The sequence below is a fragment of the Mesoplodon mirus genome (genome assembly GCF_964341445.2).
Source record: "Mesoplodon mirus genome assembly, chromosome: 17".
NCBI lineage: Eukaryota > Metazoa > Chordata > Mammalia > Artiodactyla > Ziphiidae > Mesoplodon > Mesoplodon mirus.
Window position 1 is genome coordinate 30,092,993 of NC_138993.1, and position 21,021 is coordinate 30,114,013.

Sequence of the window (21,021 nt, forward strand, 5' to 3'; positions counted from 1 at the left end):
GCTTCTGAGATTCATCCAAGTTGTAGCCTCAATAGTTCACTATTTTATTGTTAAATAGTTTTTCACTGTATGTATGTACCAGAGTCTCTCTGTTCACCTATTGAAAGATATCTGGGATGATTCCAGTTTTGGCAAAGAGAGCTCTTGAAATATTCATATACAAATCTCTGTGTGATCATACTCTTCCTTTATTTAAGGTAAATACCAAATTATTGGGTTAATTTTGGTCTTTTCCTTTTTTTTTTCATATGAATGATACTTTTGGTATCATGTCTAAGAACTCTGCCTAACATTAGGTCACATAGATTTTCTGCAGGGTTCTCTTATAAAGTTTTATGTTTTTCATTTAGATCTATGGTCAATTTTGAATTTTTAAGCTTTTGTTTTGTTTTTACAGAGTGTTCATTTTTGTTGAATTGCCTTCTGCAACTTTGTCAAAAATTAGTTGGCCGTATTTCTGTGGGCTTCTGAACAGTGTCTCCTGTCCCATTGATCTATGTGTCTTTTCCATTGACAATACTACACTGTCTTGATTTATGTAGCTTCATAGTAATTTTTTTAAATAGGGTAGTGTGATTCCTTCAAATTCAATCTTCTTTTTCAAAATTATTTTGGCTATTACAGTTCTTTCTGTTTTAAGTTCTAGAGTCCTCTTGTCTATAGCTATAGAAAATCGTGCAGTGAATATGAATGGAATTATATTACATGTATAGATTATTTGAGGAACATTGATGTCTTTACCATGTTGAATTTTTCAATCCATAAACATGATATACCTCTCCATTTATTTAGGCATTCTTTGATTTATTCCATCAGTTTCTGTAATGTTCAGTTTACAGATTCTGTAGTTATTTTTTATAATTATCTATTTGCTTATGTATTTGACTTTTAGGGACATATTATAAATGTATTGCTTTGGATATTTAAGTTTCCAACTAGTTCATTGCTAGTATATAGAAATATGATAGATTTTTGTGTGGTGACCTTGGACATGGCAACATTGCTTAACTTATTTACTCATTCTGAGAAGTGTTATTTGTTTGTTTTTGTTTGTCTTGATTCCTTCTTATTTTCTGTTTGAACAATACTATTATCTGAGAATACAATAACATTGTGAAAATTTGTTTTCCTCCTTTTCCAATTTGTATGTCCTTCACTTATTTTTCTTGCCTTATTGAACATATTAGGACTTTCAGTGCAGTGGTGAATAGAAGTGGTGAAAGCTTTCAGATTTTCAAATGTGATGCTAGTTATACTCTTTTTTGATAGATGCTCTTTATGCAGTTGAAGAAGTTTCCTTCTATTCCTATTTGCTGAGAATTTTTATCATTAATAGATGTTGAGTTTTGTCAAATGCTGGATATATTTTAAATTTTTCTATTTTTACTATTCTAAGAGTAAAAAAAATCTATTTTGAGTCTTTTTGCTATCCATTTTCAGATCAACTTCTCTAGATACATGTAAGTGGTCATGTCAAATTAATCTACTTCCACAAATAGAGCTTTCCCAATTTCAGGCAATGTGGTTCAGCTTCAGTAGGTTCTTTCTTTTGGTCTTTTTCAGAGACACTCATTTTTATAATCATGATTTCTTGAGGGTCCTAATAGATGAGCAAGTAGTAGAAAATGGCACATCTTAGGAATAGTTTATTATTGACTACTGTTGATAAAAATTATGATTTCAAGTATCATTTATAAATTTACTACAATTTGCTGAGTACTAGAAGAGAAGTGCATAAAGGTAAATAATCAAAGAAACCATTCATATCATACAGATTTTATCCACTGTGTGTTTGTTTACCTGATTACTTGTTTATCTGTTTATCTTTTCTGAACAAAGGAAAGAATATCTAAATTTTTATCTTCATTCAAAAAATAACAAAAAAAATCAAACTAGGAGGGCCATTCCGTTTTATAAGATCGTTAGTTCAGATTTAAGTGATCATTATGAGCAAATGATCATTTAAAAAAACAGCAAAACATTTGTCTTTTATAGTTCTGAGTGAAATAGATTAAAAAGATAATCATATCCTACAGTTTATTTCAAAGTGTCCACTTTAGAACTTTTTTGTAACTAGCCATCAATTCCAGGGATCCATTTTTTAAAATAATAAACAAATGATATGTTTTAAAAATAAAAGTTAATTGTTCCTGTGTTCAAGTTGTGTCTGAAAGGAAAACATTCTAATTTTATCCTTGTATGGAAAAGTATAAAATTTTCAAGAGTTATATTTTAATTACTCATATGAATATTTTAATTACTCATATGAATATTTTAATTACTCTGCTGAGACCTAAAAATCTACAAGTGTCTGACCTCAAGTTTTACTTTCTTTCTAGACTTAATGGTTAAGAAGTATAAATGTACAAGATAGAATTTGATTTTTAGAATACAGTGTTGGAAAATAGCTGAAAGCCCTTCTATTTCTAAATTAAATGATGCTGTAATACATTCAGCTTTTTCATCTATTTTCTGGTTTTTTTCTATGTAAATACTGTTATTTTATTTCAGATTATTTGAAATGAGTTTTCAGACATGCTTGGAGCCTGGATAATGAAAATGTTATTTTCTATATTAAAACCAGTGTGGTTTTATAGTGAATTAGTCATATGTTTATTAAAGGCCAAGTGGCTATTTAATTATGATAATCATAACCCACATAGCCTCTCACATCCCTACCTATTTTAATGGATGAATGCTGGCAGACATTATTAATAAACTCTTGATACTCTGCTACTGATTAATTTGCAGACTTCTAAAATTGTACTTTGTGAAATTCTATAATAATAAACCAACTTTCTTTCGCCTGTTTTTACCACTCTCCACTGTCATTTCTCCTCCTTTGTATACGCTTTTGTTTCTCTCTTCCTCCTTTCTATTTTTCCCTTGCCTTTCTCCCTGCCTTTCTTTCCTTTCCAAAATTCTTATTTTCTAACTTCCTATTGTCTTTCTGCTTTCATCAGAACAATATTTGGTAGCATTACCATCACCCAGTGCTCATCAAACACGCTGATACATACATAGAAACATACATAGACACGTGTGCACACACACTTACATATAATTTAAAACAGCTCTTCACTCAATAGGAACTTAAAGTATCTTATTTTATAAGAACTGCCCAGAATTTTGATATTATGAAAAAATTTTTAGATACTGTCCCTATTAGAACAAGCAAAGAAAAGTTTTCCCAGTCGGTCTCCCTGTGTCTAACTGAATAGGGATCCACATCCTATGAGGTCCCCCGTAATCAAAGCCATTAAAATCACAAGATTACTTATAATAGCCCTTATATTTTCTAACTAGAGTTTACACTTTCACTTTACATTTTACTCGTTCCTTAATACCCCAGATTCTGTTTTTCTGAAGTGTTCTCAGATACTCAGTCTTAGCTTTTAACTGACAGCAGTAATGAGTTGATACATGTTTTTGACCAATTCAAAAAATGAACTAGATGATTTTAAGTTTAAATGTGGAGTTTCTATGTAATTTTAGTTTTGAAAATTGGCAAAACTCTTTTGCAAACATTTTTGCTCTTGGTGTTTGTTTCCATTATTACTTTTACTAGAGGATAAAGTTATCCTTAAAGATAGATAGTTTGTTATGGAAACAATTAAGGTGCTTCACAGAATCTGGAAATTAGTTAAAACATGTTAATAAAAAATGTCTGCTATCAAGTACTAGTTCAAGTGGATTAGAAGTGAGAAATTAATCTCCCTTGTTTACCTTCATCTTTGCATTTATTTTGACAAAGGTCATTTGAACAACAGCAAGAAAAGATTATAGATTAAGAAATTTGTGAGGATTTTTCCTGTCCCCCAACTTCTAAAAGACAGTGAAACTTACATAGTAGTTTAAGCTATTACTCTTAACATGTTTTTTTTCCAATAATAGTTTAAAAAAGACAAATAATTTAAATTATTACATGGGATAAAAAAAAGTCCTGTTAGTTTAAATTAGCCTTATTTATAAGGAAAATACATACTGTTCTGCATTAAACCTTACCTTGGTCCCTCTGATTCATGAATTTCATGCTCCTGTGTCACTGATACTTGCATGCTGGATGATCTTGTAGGAACCCATAGCTGCTTCAGAGCACAATGGTGTGATATGAAGTGAGGCAGAAAACAGGAGAAGCTTTGTTGCTGAGTCAGCTGCAAGAAGTAGTAACATGTATGAATGTACAGTATAGGGAAACCTATGAAAGATCTACTCTCTTTCTCGCAAAAGACTCTGTTCTATGGTACAAGGAGAATTCAGTTCTATTTGGCAGACCTCCACGTCAGTTTGGAAGCAGCAAAAACAAACACAAAAACAAGCCTCATTTCTCAGTGTCTTTACTCCCAATGTTTTAAGTAACATTTTAATTCTTATTTTTATTTTACTTTGTTTTTAATAACCAGGAAGTAACAGCCCTTTCCCTTGTATTTAGTACAATTTCCATAGTAGGGATGCAGATAAGGATTCACTATAGAGATGAGTATGACCGTAGGTGCCATGCCTGTATTTGTTACTGGTAAAATTTGAAGGAAAGGTCTTATATCCCTTAATTGAGGAGCGGATTACTTTAAATGATGTTATATCAAGCAGGGCAAAGAATCCCAGCAGATGATGTAATTATGCTTAAAAATGAGTATTATTAAATAATTCACGCTTTTAATATGGAGAAATTAGGTCATTTTTCCACTCCTCCCACAAATATCCAATCTTAATATCTAAGTAATGAAACAACACAGACAGTGTTATCCATCCTGGTACTAACAGAGAATGCCAGTTATGACAGGCTCATTGTTTACTTTAACAGGTAATTTGTGGACCGGAATCATTTAATTGTTCTGAGTACATAATTACATGTCAGCAATTTCCAATTTAATTAAAATGTACAAATTTGAAGATTAAGGGAATTTTTGAATTATTAATCATTTTTCCACTAGGAAATCTTGTTGCTCTGCAGGAGATTTGTCCAGTGTACAACTATACGTATTTTTTTCCTTCTCTTTCACAGACAGACAATTTTCCCGCAGAGCCCAATTACATGGGCAGCAGGCAGCAGTTTGTTCAAAGGTAAGGCCTATTAAATAACTTTCTCAGCTTCCCCATTTGCATTCATGTCAAAATTGCTTTGCTAGAGATTACACTTCAGATTCAAACTCGTAGAGACAACACTTTCTCTTCTTTTTCTTTATATGTATTTCAGTAGCTCCACGTTTAAGGACCCAGAAAGAGCCAGCCTGAGAGACAGTGGGCACGGGGACAGTGATCAGGCTGACAGTGACCAAGACACTAACAAAGGCTCCTGCTGTGACATGTCTGTTAGGGAGGCACTCAAGATGAAAACTACTTCAACTAAAAGCCAACCACTTGAACAAGGTGAGTGAAGTCTTCCAATGCTTACAAAGTGTAAAGCTTAAGCAATCATTATAAACATCATAGTACTAGAGTTATAGTTATCACCTTGGAATGGACCATGGACGATAGAGCAAAAGAAGCAGCAAATTCTGAGGTTGCCCCAGACAAAAAGCAATTATTCAATACCTCAGTAACCACAGAAAAAGGAAGACCATGGATTTTGGTCTCTAATCTTCTTCAGATGAGAACTTGGCCAAAGTCACTAGATTGTACTTATCTTTATGAACATTTTCCAGCCTTTGCTATTTTGCATTTTATTAAAGGAAAATATAGCATATGTTAGCTAGATATGCACATTTTAATATACTAATATACAGATTAAGATGAATAAATTCAATGCTTTTAGGTGAAATGAAAACTCGATTGGAATTGTATGGCTCTTATCAGTGTTGGTGTATTTTTAGTGTGGATTTTAGCTTCAAGATAGTTTTTCAAGAGTCAAATAACAGCTCAGCCAGAGTTCTAGCTCCTTTTGATTTATGTCTAATTCTTCCTGGATATCAAATAAACATGAACTTGTTTACCCTTATAGAGTTAAAAAAGAAATGCTTCTTCATAAATACATATTTTTTTTTCTAAAAGTCTATCTTCAATTTATTAGTTTGATATGCTTTTTAAAATTAATTTTGATATTTTTATTGTTTCAAGCACAATAGAATATTTACTAATGATTCACCCAAAGAGAATTAAGCTACTCTTAAGTGTGAGACTTAGATGTGAATAAGCTTTTTTTAATGTCCAATTATAGGAAATGAAAAGAACTGTTGTATAAATTGAATTTCAGAATTACAAATGCATAATATATTAGTTAATATTAGTTTTCAAAATATTAATAGTATTTAAATATGTTTAATATTTATTTAAGTTTTTATGAGAGACTACATTTAAGCTGTATGGACATATTTACTTATTCTTCAAAGTCATTTAATGATTGGTGATTCATAGATAGTAAATATTTGCCTCTACTGCAGTCAGTCCTATCACATATACATCAGCAGATAAAATGTTTTTTAATTTCTCTATTCATGTTGAAAATTGAGTTCACTCACATACATACATTCAATACGGAAATAAATTCATATATATACATATATATATAAGTTTCTGCACTAAATAGAATTATGCTGGCTTTATTTTAAGGATAACCTCGCAAAAGCCTTCTTTTCTAAGTAATAAGTGCCAGATATGTCTTAGCAACTTTTTGCGTAATAATGCAATATTCTTTTAAAAATTATTTTAAACAAAAGCTGTTTGAATACTTATCTAATATTCACAGTTCCTGCACAGTTGAATGTTTATCTGAAGTGAGTTAAGTGGTCTTGATGGGTTTGACTATGCAATATTATAATATATGAATATTTTAGGCACATTTTAAGTAATGGGTTGTTGGATCGTGATATGTGAGTGCATAGCCTAACAGACTAATCTATGTGTGTGATAAAGTGATTTACAGGTAATTCACTGGCCACTATTTGTAAAGATGCATAGAGTAAGTAAAGAGTTTGCATTTTGTCCCATCTTCCTGAGAAAATTTGCTAATTAAAAAAGCCTGCTGCTCACTATTAACTTTTTAATTCCTTTCCATCCACTGACTGAGCAATGTATTTGATAGGAATGAGAAAAAGACCCCTATAGAAAAGTGAAATATATGTCTGAAAATGTAGTTTATACTGAAAAGCTGTTCTTTCCTATTTTGATATCAAAAAGTAATATCATAGAAAGGTGGCTATTGTTCTTAAAAGAAAATGTGGTTGACACATATTTTAATTAATATTATACATAAAATAATTGCTAGTCTATGAGTGAGAATGCCAATAGATATATCTCCTGTAAAACAAGTAGTTTCCACATATCTTTATTAACAAACATGAGAAAGTTATGAATCTGAAAGCCATACTTAGAAGGTAATCTCTGAATTTATAGGAGAGAGACTGACTTCTACTTTAAAACATGATTTTGAAGGAGTATTTCATTGATTGATCGACAGATTTGATTCATTAATTCATTTATTTAATAAATATTTATTAAATGCTTTCAATATGTAAGGAAAGTTAGATTCTTTGGGAATATCAAAAATAAATTTGACCTGAAGCCTGCCTTCAGGAAACTGTATGTAACTAGTTGAGATGGGAGACCTTTCTCTGTTTGGCTGTCTCTCTCATATCTCCTCTCTCATCTACCTTTATCTGCCATCTATCTCCCTATCTATCTCTCTGTCTACCTCCAATCTGTCGTTCTCTCTCCATATCTAGATAATCCCTCTCTCTCTCTCTCTCTCTCTCTCTCTCTCTCTCTCCTTCTTTCTCTTTCTTCTATGTATATTATGCATACATCCATCTATCTACCTATCTAGATTCAGAGGAGGAGACTAGTATTTATTGAGTTTTTCCTACTTACCATAAACTGTGCCAACTTCATTTCAGTATTAACATATTTAACCTGCAAACTCTAAGATAGCTATCATTTTTATCTTACATGTAAGAAAACTGAGCTTATGGGAATTTTATTAACCTGCCAAGTGGTTGGAATTTTATCTTAGGTCTAGATATGCTCAAAATTTGTGTCTTTTCTGTACAACTTTATCCCTAAATGGGAGAATTAGCTCACATATACTTTCTGATTCATTGCTATGACTTGATATCAAATAAACATTGAAGGGTAAGTTAAAACTTGAGTTCATGTATGTGAACCTTGAGAGAAAACATCAAAATAGATTATTGAATTATTCTGTGGTTAAAACATAATATCCTATTTAGTTTTCATTGCACTTATAGATAGCTGACTACTGTTACTCTCACATTTAATAGTTGTTAAGAATTTTTCTCAATGTTCTGTGCTGTAAGTAGTGAAGTCAGCATTAGAAATAAAATAGGATGCCTTCAGGGTCTGCCCTCTTAACCAATGCTTTATGCTATTCACATCATGAATTGTTTACTCAGAAAAAAAAATTAAAATGTTTGAAGAAACAATCAGCCATTGTCTTGGTCAATGTCCTCTGTTAATTTATTTGAAAAGCATCATGAGAACCAATTCCAAATTAATTTAATGCACACCTACAAATAATAATTTTCTTTACAGATGGAAGAAGATGACAGCCATATTCAAACAATTATCTCATGTCCAAGTTTCATATGTTAAACCCTAATTTTTAATGCCTTTAAAAATCTCCTAAAAAACATAAATAAATTTCCATTAAAACAAAAGCTAAACAAAAAGAAACCTGTTTATCAGTCTTTTGCTTGTCCTAAAAATTTATAGTAGTGCCTTAATAGTTTTCAATTAAAAAATCAGTAGCATAACTATATTTTATATTTATATTAGTTTAATTGACTTCTTTCCCTGTTTAAATTATCTCTATTAAGAAAAATAATGTACTATTTCTAAGTTAAAATACTTCAACTTAGAAATGAAAATCAATTTAAAAAATAGTCTTCATATTTTCAATGGAAGTTTCTATGCTAATAATGATTTTCCTTTGCAAATAACTTAGTCCATTTGAGATTTTATTTTATTAGCTCAATTTTTACTGTTTTTCTTCTCTTTTGTGGTGTTAGATTTTTTTTCCATTTGTTCTGTTCCTGATATTTGTGTATTTTTGCTATTATCAGTTTAATCATCCCAAATATATAGCACTAGTATGTGTTGCCCATTATTTTAGAAAAAAAAATATTTGAAAGGATTCAGTAGTTAAATGAAAGTGTGATGTACTGCACTACAGCTGAAGATAGCTTTAAGGATTTTATGTTAATAAAACCTATAATAGAAACAGGTTATTTTAGCTTCTCTCAGTGTGATTAAAAAAAAAAAATCTCAAAGAACGTAGTTAGTTTTTTTTTTCTATTTGAGTTCAGTTTTGTGCTCTGCCTCTCTGTTTGTCAATTAGATTTTTCCCCATACATTCCCCATCAAATATTAAAGGTAGGTAGGTAGGTTAGTGGGGAGAGAGAGAGAGAGGGAGAGAGGGAGATAATAGGTAAAACAATCCATATGTTTTGGAATGTGTATGGTGCCATAGTAGCAAATTCCCTAGAAAGGCATATATATATATATATATATATATATATATATATATATATATATATATATATATATATATTTATATATATTTAATATATATATAATATATTTATATATATATATATTTAATAAGTCATTATTTATCAGAAAATGACACAGAAAATTGAGCAAAATACATTTTATCTTATTCTGCTGATTTTATATTTTGGAATGACAAAAACTAATTTATATCAAGAACTAATAAAATACATAATGTTACTTCTGTAAAGAAGAGTTATACACAGTTTTATAAAGAACAAAACTCTTTCAAAAATTTTTGCGGGTAACTTATTCTTTATACCTCAGAATACTATTTATACTTTGACTTCTTTATTTTTATCCATCAGAAACCTTGTAGAGTATTTTGATTGTTAGCAATAAGTGTTTTGTTTTTTCTTTTAAAAGGCATAATAAGCTTTCCCCAAAATTCAGTAGTCTCTGTTGATTCCCAAATAATAAATGTGCAGTCTTTATAAATGCTGACTGGCAATTTTTCTGAGCTTGTTATTGATAACTGAGTGACTGTTCTCAATTTTCCAAGGATAATCAGTCTTCTGATATCTTTATAATTAACTGAAACTAAGTCTTTGAATTGAACTCTGAAGCTAGTGGGGTAGCATTGTACATTGTGAGTACTCATGGCCTGTGCTAGCGATTGCACTGGAAGCTCACCAACACAGGATGTAATGCCCCATGGGGTCCAGATATTGGTCCCTTCCCTAGTGACTGGATTCCAGGACATTTCTGAGCCTCAGGAGTTGCTCCAGTCAAATTATTTTTCAGTTCTCATCTTATTTAATTGCCTTATAATTTGTTTTATTCTATTCAATTCTGTGCCTCCCCCATTCTCTCTACTGCTAGAAAAATCTGACTTCTTAAATTACATTCTGGGTTCAAAATATTTCACAATGGAATCACTGATTAAAATCTAATAAAATATAATCAATAGAAAGTTGAGAATAATAGAAATAACAAATAAGCTAGGTTTTCTCCAGTGAATTCAGTTTTAAAACTAAATTGTGTTTTTAAGGGTTGCCTTCCCTCTTCCCAGAGGACATTCTAGAAAACTACAAAAACTAAAGCTAAAGAATTGTTTTTTGCTGTCGTTCCTTTTTTTCTTTAAGTCAGTGTTTGAATTTTGCTTGTGGGCCCCATATTCAAAACAGGATTAGGCTAGTTGGAAGGATTTTAGTATTTGTTATAGGAATTCAGAGTATGGCAAGGCTCTGACCTCCACTTATTCTAATTTTCCTCCCTAATTCACTGCATAATGAATGCAATTTCACCATATTTCTAATTATGTGAAAGGAAAACAGTTTAATGTTTGTACAACCTATACTTTACATGAAGGAGATATTTATGAAAGCAATAGTAAGGAAATGGGAGAATATAAGTTGAGGTCCTTGTCCACTGAAGTGAGGATGGAGCCACACATTTAGGATTTGGAAGGAGGTTATTGAGACAGAGAGATGGGATGCTGAACACAAACTTGACCTAACTTTCAATTTCCCCTAGAACTGACCCTGAATAGAAAAGTACTAGCATAGGGCTTCCCTGCTGGCTCAGTGGTTGATAGTCCGCCTGCCGATGCAGGTGACACACTGGGAGGACACTACGTGCCGCGGAGTGGCTGGGCCCGTGAGCCATGGCTGCTGAGCCTGCATGTCTGGAGCCTGTGCTCCGCTGTGGGAGAGGCCACAACAGTGAGAGGCCCGCATACCGAAAAAAAAAAAAAAAGAAAAAAAGAAGAAAAGTACTAGCATAGTACTTTTATATTCTCAAGATTTTGTTCTGTTTTCTCTTCTGCATTATGGTTATTGCAGTCTGAACCTTCCAATCAAGCAGTGTCTTTTCCTAGGCCTACCTGTTACAGGCAACAGCAAATCCACTTCTGCGGAAGCAAGAACATGAAGGTGGTGACTGTGTCCATCCTCCCAGCAGCCATCTGGCGATCTATGAAAATCATTTTTAAAAGAAATGTTGCTATAAACTTATTAATAGGAAATTTGTCTTAGGAAGGAAATGGGAAATTACTGCCATATATTGAGGGTGGGAAGGAACTTTGAATATTTAATGCCAGAGAGGAATCATTTACAAATTTTTAGAAGCACTGCTGCTTTATGATTTGCATATGTGGTATTTAACAAATTGTATTATTTGCCAAAAATTCATATTATTTTCAAGTCCTGTAAGTTTTTATTAGGCTGCATCTATCCAAGAGCAGGGCAATATCAATTTTATCACCTCCCTGTGCTATCTTTTAGGGCCTTCCCAATTCATCTGGCCTTACATTTTACTAGACAAAATATTTCTCAAACTGTGAGCAGTTTCACTTTGTTTTTGCTTACCAGGTTTTGCAACCACCCCACAGTTCACCTAACTTTAAAAGTTTCAATGACATCTCTTTTTCTCATGTGCAAACATCTGCTTCCAGAATCCAGCATCTGGTATCATGAAAATAGAGAGATTTTATCACCCTCCCATTTGTTGCTCATCGTAAAGCCTCTCTAACAAGTATTGCATGATTTACTATAGACTCACTGTGATTTTGAGATTCTCTTGCTTTTAGTAAGCACAGCAATGACTTTTCCTGAAACATTCCAATTAGGAAATGCTGGAACAGTATTTCCCAAACTTTTGACACTCATTTTGCCTTATACTTGGGGCAGGGGAACCCTCCCCAGCCTTAGAATTACACACTCTCTCAAATATTCCCAAACAACCAGAGGATTTTACTTTTTGTGTTTTTTTTAATATAGATAATGACTATTTTTTTCATTTTTATAAATAAAATTCTATACTAATATTACATACATTTTTTTATGAAAGCAGGAGTGTGTCCACAAATTCTAAAAAAATATAAAATATTTATCAGCTCATCCGTTAATTAAGAATTGTAAGAAAATAATGTTATTAGGTCTAAAACTTCTCCCAGCAATTTCCTGTTATTTCACTTTAATAGCATGTCTAATATTACAGGTTCTCTATTCTTTTGAAAGCCGTATTACAAAACGTTAGGGTAAGAATCCTTGAAGTATAATTCCCCTATTGTATAGATAAGAAAACAGATTAAGTGATTTCCATGGGGTCTTCAAGTTAGTGACAGAGGTAGCACTAGTTCCAGGTTTATTATTTTCTGTCTAGAGCCCTTTCCATCCTTCTGTGTAATTTCTGTGACACATTAATAGAGACCTCGAAGCCTCTGAACAAGTACTTCAGATTTATCATCACACTTCTTTTCCTTATTAATTTGAAGATGTCAACTGCCAAGCTTTAGAGCTTCATTCTTGATTCTTTCATATATATTGAATAAGTATTTCACATATTCATATATGTAATATATATTGAATAAAACCTCCAAAAGGTCAATTAAATGTATCATTCCAGAAGTTAGACACTGACACTACTGGATTGTTTGTCACTAAGCACTAGGATGTAAATATTTCTTCAATCTGGACACAGTATCTATACCTCTACTACCTGTGGGTCCTTGATACTTTCTTAGTGTGCTGAGGAATGGTGGTGCCAAGAGAGATTTTCAGTCATTCATTCATTTATTCAATCACTTAATTTTTCTTCTAATAAATGACTGTGCCCGGGATACAAAGATGCACTAAAGCGCAGGCTGGGTCCTCAAGAAGCTCACACTGTATTAAGTGAATTTGACATAAAAACCATGAGTTTGGTTCAGTGAGAGAGAGATATGTCCTGAGTATTAATGGAGTCAGGAGAATGGAAGCCCGGCTCAGATTTGGAGGCTTAAAGAACATTCTTGGAGAAGAACACATCTGAGCTGACCCTTCAAAAAATGTTTGGCTTAGTTGGCCGAGTGAAGTTGGGAGAGGGAAGATGATGGCCACTCTCAGAAACATAGGTGAAAGGAAGCAGTGCATGGCAAGCTACTGTTAGACTCATGTGAGTAGTGATATGTGAGAGTGGGAATGGAAGGTAGGGACTGGGGAGGTAAGTAGAAGCCCAATGATGGGACCACTGAGAGGCAGCCCTTGAAGGTTCAGGAGGTGGCAGTTCAAACTTTCATTTTAAAGGGATGATTTTTATGACAATGTCTTGGGAGATAGGAATACAATTAGGAAGCTGGGCAAGTAATACATGGCAGGCAAAATGAGGCTTAGAGTGGTGAAGAGGTAGTAGGAATGGAACAAAGTGAAAAATTAAAAACTTATTTTAATACACACCACTACTTTTATGATTCTAATGAATTGCTTAGAAAAAAATCATTTGATGCCCAAGTAAATTTAATAGAACTTGAATTATTTAATGCATTTTAATGCATTTAAGTAAGATTTTATGTAATATAGACCACATATATTAAATGAACACATAAATATTTGAAACTTTTAGCATTTTCTCTAAATGACCAATGCTTATTTCTACATAGGAATCGATTTAATAAAGAAATTTACCATTCAAGGATGCAGGGGAAAAAACAAACAAACAAGCAAAAAACTTCAGTTAACCAGATCTTTGAGAAAACTTTCAGGAAGCAGTAAGGTAGTATAAAACTTTCCGTGATAAACATTAGGATTGTGATTTGGATAACTGAGTTCAATTTACTAAATGGTAAAAACAGGGTGAGGTCATCATGGGGAAAACATTTGGGAAGTAAAAAGAGTTTAGATGAGTAACAGAAGAGCCAACTGAAAATTACAGTTTGGTACTGGGAGGAGAGGTAGGGGATATAAACATAGAAGCCATTGATATGGGATCATACTTAAAGTAAACTGATGACAGAGATTATTGGGAGAAAAGAGAATAGAGGACAGAATCCTTCAGAACACAACAGTAAGAAGTTGGAAAGGAGAAAAGTTCAACAATTGTTCAATCTGAATGAGACATAATCAGTATGTTGTGTGACAATCCAAAATATGGAGACCAACTAGATGAAGTATTTGACTGAAACCAAGAGTTTTTAGATTTCATTTCCAGACAACATAATTGAGAGCCAAATTAAATCAATTCATTAAATCAATCTGGACAACTCTGTTTTTATTTAAAACAAAATGATACTGAGCTTGGTTTTCTTTTATGGTTCACAAACTAGTTCTGAGGACAGTCCCAAATATGTGATCTGGCATCACTGGCATTAAAAACTTCCAGAGCTCACTACTTCAAAAAAAGGAACGTTTACTTGGAATCAATTTTTTTAAATAAATCTATTTATTTATTTTTGGTTGCATTGGGTCTTCTTTGCTGTATGTGGGCTTTCTCTAGTTGTGGTGATCAGGGACTACTCTTTGTTGTGGTGAGCAGGCTTCTCATTGCATTGACTTCTCTTGTTGTGGAGCACAGGCTCTAAGCGTGTGGGCTTCAGGAGTTGTGGCTTGTGGGCTCAGTAGTTGTGGCTCACGGGTTGTAGGCACAGGCTCAGTAGTTGTGGCACATAGGCTTAGTTACTCCGTGGCATGTGGGATCTTCCCGGACCAAGGCTCAAACCCGTGTCCCCTGCACTGGCAGGTGGATTCTTAACCAGTGAACCACCAGGAAAGTTCAGCAATGTGATTTCCATTGGTGAATTGCAAATTATTTCCTCTTATGTTAAAACTCTCTTTATGAATAAGAGAAAGAAAGGGAGGGGGAAAGTAGCTAAAGAAGGTGGTATTACAGATGGAAAATGCTTTAATTATTCAAGGTAGCTCAGTATCAATATACTGAGGTAAATGATCCACCTAGAGGAATTATTGAAGGATTGGATGAGATAGATGTTATTTCAGTATAATGGGGATGCTAGCTTTAAAGTGAAGATAAACTTTTTCTGTAAAGAAAGAAAGGAGAAATAAATTTGAAAAGATAAACAATGATATGGAGACAAAGGGAAAAATAGTTGTAGGTGATTCTGATCTTCTCTATAAAATGGAAAGCAAATTTCATCAATCTCATTATTTCACAAAAAAACATGTATTATATAAATGACACTCAGATTTGTGAAAAGCCAGAGGAGCTCATACAATTATCAAGATAATCTATTGCAAGATGAACACCTGTCAAAAACAGATACGGCTATTATTTCATATTTATATTTGTTAAAAAAATAAGAAATAGGAACATATAATGTATCAAACCAAATACATTAACATATTTAAATTAACTCCTCTTGTACTTTTCAATTTTATAGCTCCCAAGGAGTCTTTAATGCTGATATGTGTAGGACTATAGTATAGATGTTTCCTAGAATTAAACATTTTTCAGATTTTAGAAAGATGATGTATTGCATATATCATGTATTATGTAACATCCCCACTGGGAGCTGTACCAGTACTCACAATGAAACACATGATCAGTTTTGTAGTGAAAAGTCTAAATATTCACATTAAATGGACTAAATGAATAATATAGATAGCCCATGTCAGTTCAAGTCAATTTTACCACCACATGAATAGCAAAATAACTTCCAGACCTGAAAATTTTTTGGATTTCAAAATGGACAAGAAATATAAAATTTTTACTTAATTTGCATATTGGAGCTTTTTCTTCCTTAAATTCTTGACAGTTAGTTATACTGATGATGAACCCAGTAGTAACATGATGAAAAATAAAATTATCTACCAACAAGAGAAATGATTTAATCCAGTTTCCTATTAAGTCATAATAGAAATCTGCAGTGGGGGATATCTTAAATCAAATATAGACAAAAATATTCTATCACCCTTGTAATCATTTTAATGTGATAAATATTTACTTTGGGAAGATCACTCAAATGTTTCATCCTGGAACATTTAAATGTTTAAATCATGTCATAAGAACATTTGAGTAGTACTTTTGGGATTTGCAGTCAGGTAACAAATGAACTCCCACCTCTGATACAGGGTATATTTTTGAAACAATATACATATTTCATGGAGATTGATTCATCTGCCCTGGATTTTATTTTTTTTGAGGTTTTGAATATTCATACTGAGGGATGAAATTTTGTTTTGCTTTTGTCCCGGGCCATTTCCTTCCAATTTTAATTACTACATTTATTACATAATGTCCTTTATATAGACATCTGAACTTTTTCCCCTCCAGGCTAACACTTTTTAAGATATTTAAAAGAAGGATGACAAGAAAACTTCAGAAAATTTTAATGCATGCAGAATGACTTCATGATTTACATAGGTATTACTCCACACTGTTGGAAAACAATAGAAAATAGTTTGAATCTTAAGTAAATATATGTGATTTTTTTTTTTTTTTTACTCATGGAGTGTACTGTGACTCTTGCTCAGGAGTGACTCTCATTACCATTAAAATATGAATAAATTAATTCAATGCATATTATTTCAGTACCCACGTATATGACTCTGCCTTCAAGGTGTTTGGTTTTTGAAACTGTCATTCCTCTATCCATCTAGCTATAGTTCCATTTGTTAAATACTGTAATATATGTAACAAATAAAATTCTGCTAGAGAAATGAATAAAAAATTACTTCATGAATTAAATGTGCCTTTAATAGGGTCTTGAAAGTAGAGTAGGACTTACAGGACACAGATTAATTGAGTATTTGAAGCTGGGATAATAGCATGATCCAAGATCATGCTAGAGATATGACAAGTCATAGCATGATCCAGGAGTAACAAATAAGTATGGATATTTTTATTGGAGTATGACGTGTAGAGTTATAATGGAGAGAAATTGGACCAAATAAATGGACTAGGGTCAGATTATGAAATACCTTAAATTCCATACTAAGAAGTTTGAATCTGATTATATAGGCCATTAAAAACTTTATTTTGAGTGCAGCTAACTGATCAGAATTTTGTTTTAGAAGATTCAATTAATAATATATCATAGGAGCACTGGAAATCAAAGGAGCCCAATGGCCAAGACTGATCATTCATCAAATTTCAAAAGGACAGTGGTGTGTTTAATATTTTCCATTTTTTGTATATTATAATGTAATTTAATTGCTGAGCCCAAGAGTTTTTATTGAAATCATTCTGAGCAATAAATGTAACCCAAAAGAAAGATTACTTAGTTCAAAGTACCATCTATTTGTATTTGTCAAGTATGATCAAAGTTGATTTTCTCTTTCATTTTTATTTACAGCAGAGCTGAAAACCCTACCTTAAACATGAATCCTAATGAAACCCTTAAAAGATTATAAATATATAACAAACCGTGTGGACTTATTCAATCAGATAACAAAAGAACAGCTAATAGTTACAGGCAATTAAAAAGAAAAAAAAAATTGAACAGCCACTTTATGTCAAGTACCACACCTAGCATCTTTAAGCAAGTTTGTCCTCATGGCAAGCTGAGGAGATGACTGTTATCTTTAATAAGTGAAAAACCTGAGCATAAAGAACTGATGTATCTTGCCCATAGTCTAGGCCCTCAGTGGTGTAGCAGTTGTCTGCCTGATGCCATGACTGTGCTCTCTTCATTGTAGTTCCATTTCCTTATTTACAGTCTTCAATAACAATGTGCAAAGGAGAGTTCACAGGGAAGTTATACTAATATTTCTAAATTGAAAATAGGGTTGAAATTAGAGTTGAATGTGATTATTTATGCCTAAGTGAATAGAGTTATGAACAGTTCTTCAGTACCATATATAGTCATCTCATTGCCATTATTTTATTATTATTATCTTTGTGACTTCCTCTGCAGCAGTATCTAATACTGAGACTATTGTTTTTTGATCCATATAGAGATGATTTGCCTTTACCCCAAGTAACCTTTATTTCATTGCTACATATTGTGCAGTTAACCTAGACACAAAACTTGCCATGCTAACATGTTGATACCAATTGGAAAATACTTTAATTTCCATATACTTATAAAAGTCACCTTCATATGTGAGGGTCATTTTATTAATGTGTAATCACTGTTAAACACAGAATATAACAAAATAGTTCTAGATATATGTTCTATATCACCATTCATTTCCATTAAGTTTGATAAAAAGGTACTTTTGCTATTTTTGAGTAATAAATAAAAGACATTTTGTTTTTTAAATGCTGTCTGTATTAAGCTCTAACATTAGTTTACTTTTAAACCTATGATAGACTGCTTAGAGTTATGTTATATACACAGATTTAATTCCACTTTATTCATAATCTACATTTTGTAATACACTGTAGTCCGTATGTATGCTTAAGAAATGTCACAGTTCTCCAAGTATTTGATCAAAGTTTTTGTTCAATTAAAATGGAGCAAAAAAAACTTTAATAAATTCAATTTACCTCTTTTTTTTTCCACCCCAAAACTGCCAACACATTTTTTTTCTACTTTCTCAAGCCCTCCCAACCAGCCCTTCTAATTCCAGCTATTGGTACCACCATCTACCTAGTCACTCCAGTCAGAAACAAAGGAACTCCTCTTATTTCCCTTCTCTTCCTCATCCCAGCATGTGCCATTAAGTCCTATTGTTACCACGAGCCAAGTCTACTTCTTTGTTTCACTGCTCACTATACACCAGCCATGGAAGTCTTCTTTTCTTACTCAAGAAAGAGGCTTCTAGTATGGAAAGCTTTCTTTGTATTAACTTGTCTCCCTCAAGAATCTGCATGCTCTGTGTGTGATGGAGATACTTTTATTCTCCAATGTATTCCCAATGTTTGGTTTTTTTAAAAAAAAGGTTTATCAAGGATTAAAAATACAGATTAAGAAGAAGATTTTAGGGAACTCGAAGTCATTGGATAAATGTTAAAGGATCTTGATCTGATAGATAACATGATATTGAATTAATCTTTAGAGAAGCCAGTTCTTCTATAGTTAGAAACAAATCCAACAAACAGTTAATGACTTCCAGTAATTGAATTATGCACATTTAAATTGAATCATCTCATTTACCATGCACAATTTTAAATAATTTTATAAGATAGGCATTGCCATTTCCACTTTGAATAGAAGAAATGACCAATCTAAGGTCATCGAACTTTTATGTGGCCGAGCCAAAATTTTAGCCTAGAGATCTGCTTCTAATTTCATTGGTCTTTTCATTTTTTCACAGTAGCAATGGCCACATGAGAAGGAACAAGTTTGTAACTGGTCTAAGTGATAGTGAAAATAAGAGGGAGTCATTGAGATGAAAATATTTGGAGAATAAAGTTCCTAACACCTGGGTAGGGAGTAAGAGATAGTCAACAAATTTTTCAATGTTAAAAACTTCCATCATGTCTTAACAATATGGTTGGGCTATTTAGTAGTATTGGCTGGCTAAAGCAGCAGGCAAAGTACATGGTGCAATAGGAATGGGTGAAAAGAGAAATGAAAAAAGTGAGTACAATCTATTTGAAACATATGATTGCTGTATTTGAAATATCTGACTGCAGGCACTCAAAACATATTGTAATATTGAGGGAAAGACGGGTAAATTTGGGTTAGCTTTTGAATGTCCTTTATTAATATTGTACTATATATAGAAAAATTAGAGCAAGTAGATAAACTGACATGTTAAGGAAGATAGTAAAGCAAATTGCTACTTTGAAACACAGGAGAGAAATCAGTAAAATGAAAGCTTATCTTGTGAGTAAATTCAAAAACAGAAACTTAGATGAGGCAGGTAAAAATTCCAGAGGGCTCAGAAGTGTCCTTCATATTACTGGGCCCAGAGCTACATTTGCAATAAAATAATTAGACTTGAATCCCAGCAAATAGTGTTCATTTATTTGTGAAATACTGATACTGTTGGCCACATATATGTACTGATTTTTTAAATTGTCAATTTACATAAGTCCATCTAAAGTAATAGAGGTGTGATAAAAATAATAATGAAAATGAAAGCTTTGCCAAAAGTGAAAATAGACAATACTAAGTAAAGGAATAACTGAAAGTACTCATACATTGAATAGCTACTAAAAAGAAGGATAAGTGTACTACTTCAGGGCATGATGTGAGATCCCCTTGAGTTTATACTTTAAGAAGAACATATATTTAAAATAATAAAGGTTAAAGAACGAACACTCCAGAAGCCAAAGCTTTCCAGGTTTCTTCCTTGAATTTTACTGAGAACACCAGTGCTATGTTTTTGCTCCCTCTTTTCTTCTATAACATATTGAGATAAAAAAAAAAAAAAAAAAAAAAAAACTAGGCTACATAAAACTCCAGAGGTTAGGAAATACATCTCCTACTAGATTTGTTTTTGTGAGACATAACTCTGACTTTCTATATTTTGATCATTAAATTTATTTTCTGTTTTATACCCACACATATTTATATGAAAACATACATGAGTTTATATATTTGTATATATATTTTCAAAATTTGAATGACAATAGCTTAATTTTTTTTTGAATTTTTTAAATTAGTTTCTGCATTATAACAAAGTGAATCAGTCATACATATACATCTGTTCCCACATCCCTTCCCTCTTGCGTCTCCCTCCCTCCCACCCTCCCTATCCCACCCCTCCAGGCGGTCACAAAGCACCGAGCTGATCTCCCTGTGCTATGCGGCTGCTTCCCACTATCTATCTACCTTGCGTTTGGTACTGTATATATGTCCATGCCTCTCTTTCACTTTGTCACAGCTTACCCTTCCCCCTCATTACACTTAGCCTATATCCACTAGAATATCATTAACTTCTCCAGTGTATTGTAATTGTGCCTGGAAAT

At 32.5% G+C, this 21,021-nt stretch overlaps 1 protein-coding gene across 2 annotated transcripts in view; it reads left to right on the forward strand.

Moving 5' to 3' along the window:
- PCDH17 (protocadherin 17) overlaps positions 1–21,021 on the forward strand; it is a 105,240-nt gene that overhangs the window by 30,710 nt on the left and 53,509 nt on the right. For both annotated transcript variants that reach the window (XM_082602287.1, XM_082602288.1), the window contains exons 2-3: positions 5,006–5,064; positions 5,198–5,370. In XM_082602287.1, coding sequence (XP_082458413.1) covers positions 5,006–5,064; positions 5,198–5,370 — 232 coding nt within the window. The remainder of the gene's footprint in view (positions 1–5,005; positions 5,065–5,197; positions 5,371–21,021) is intronic.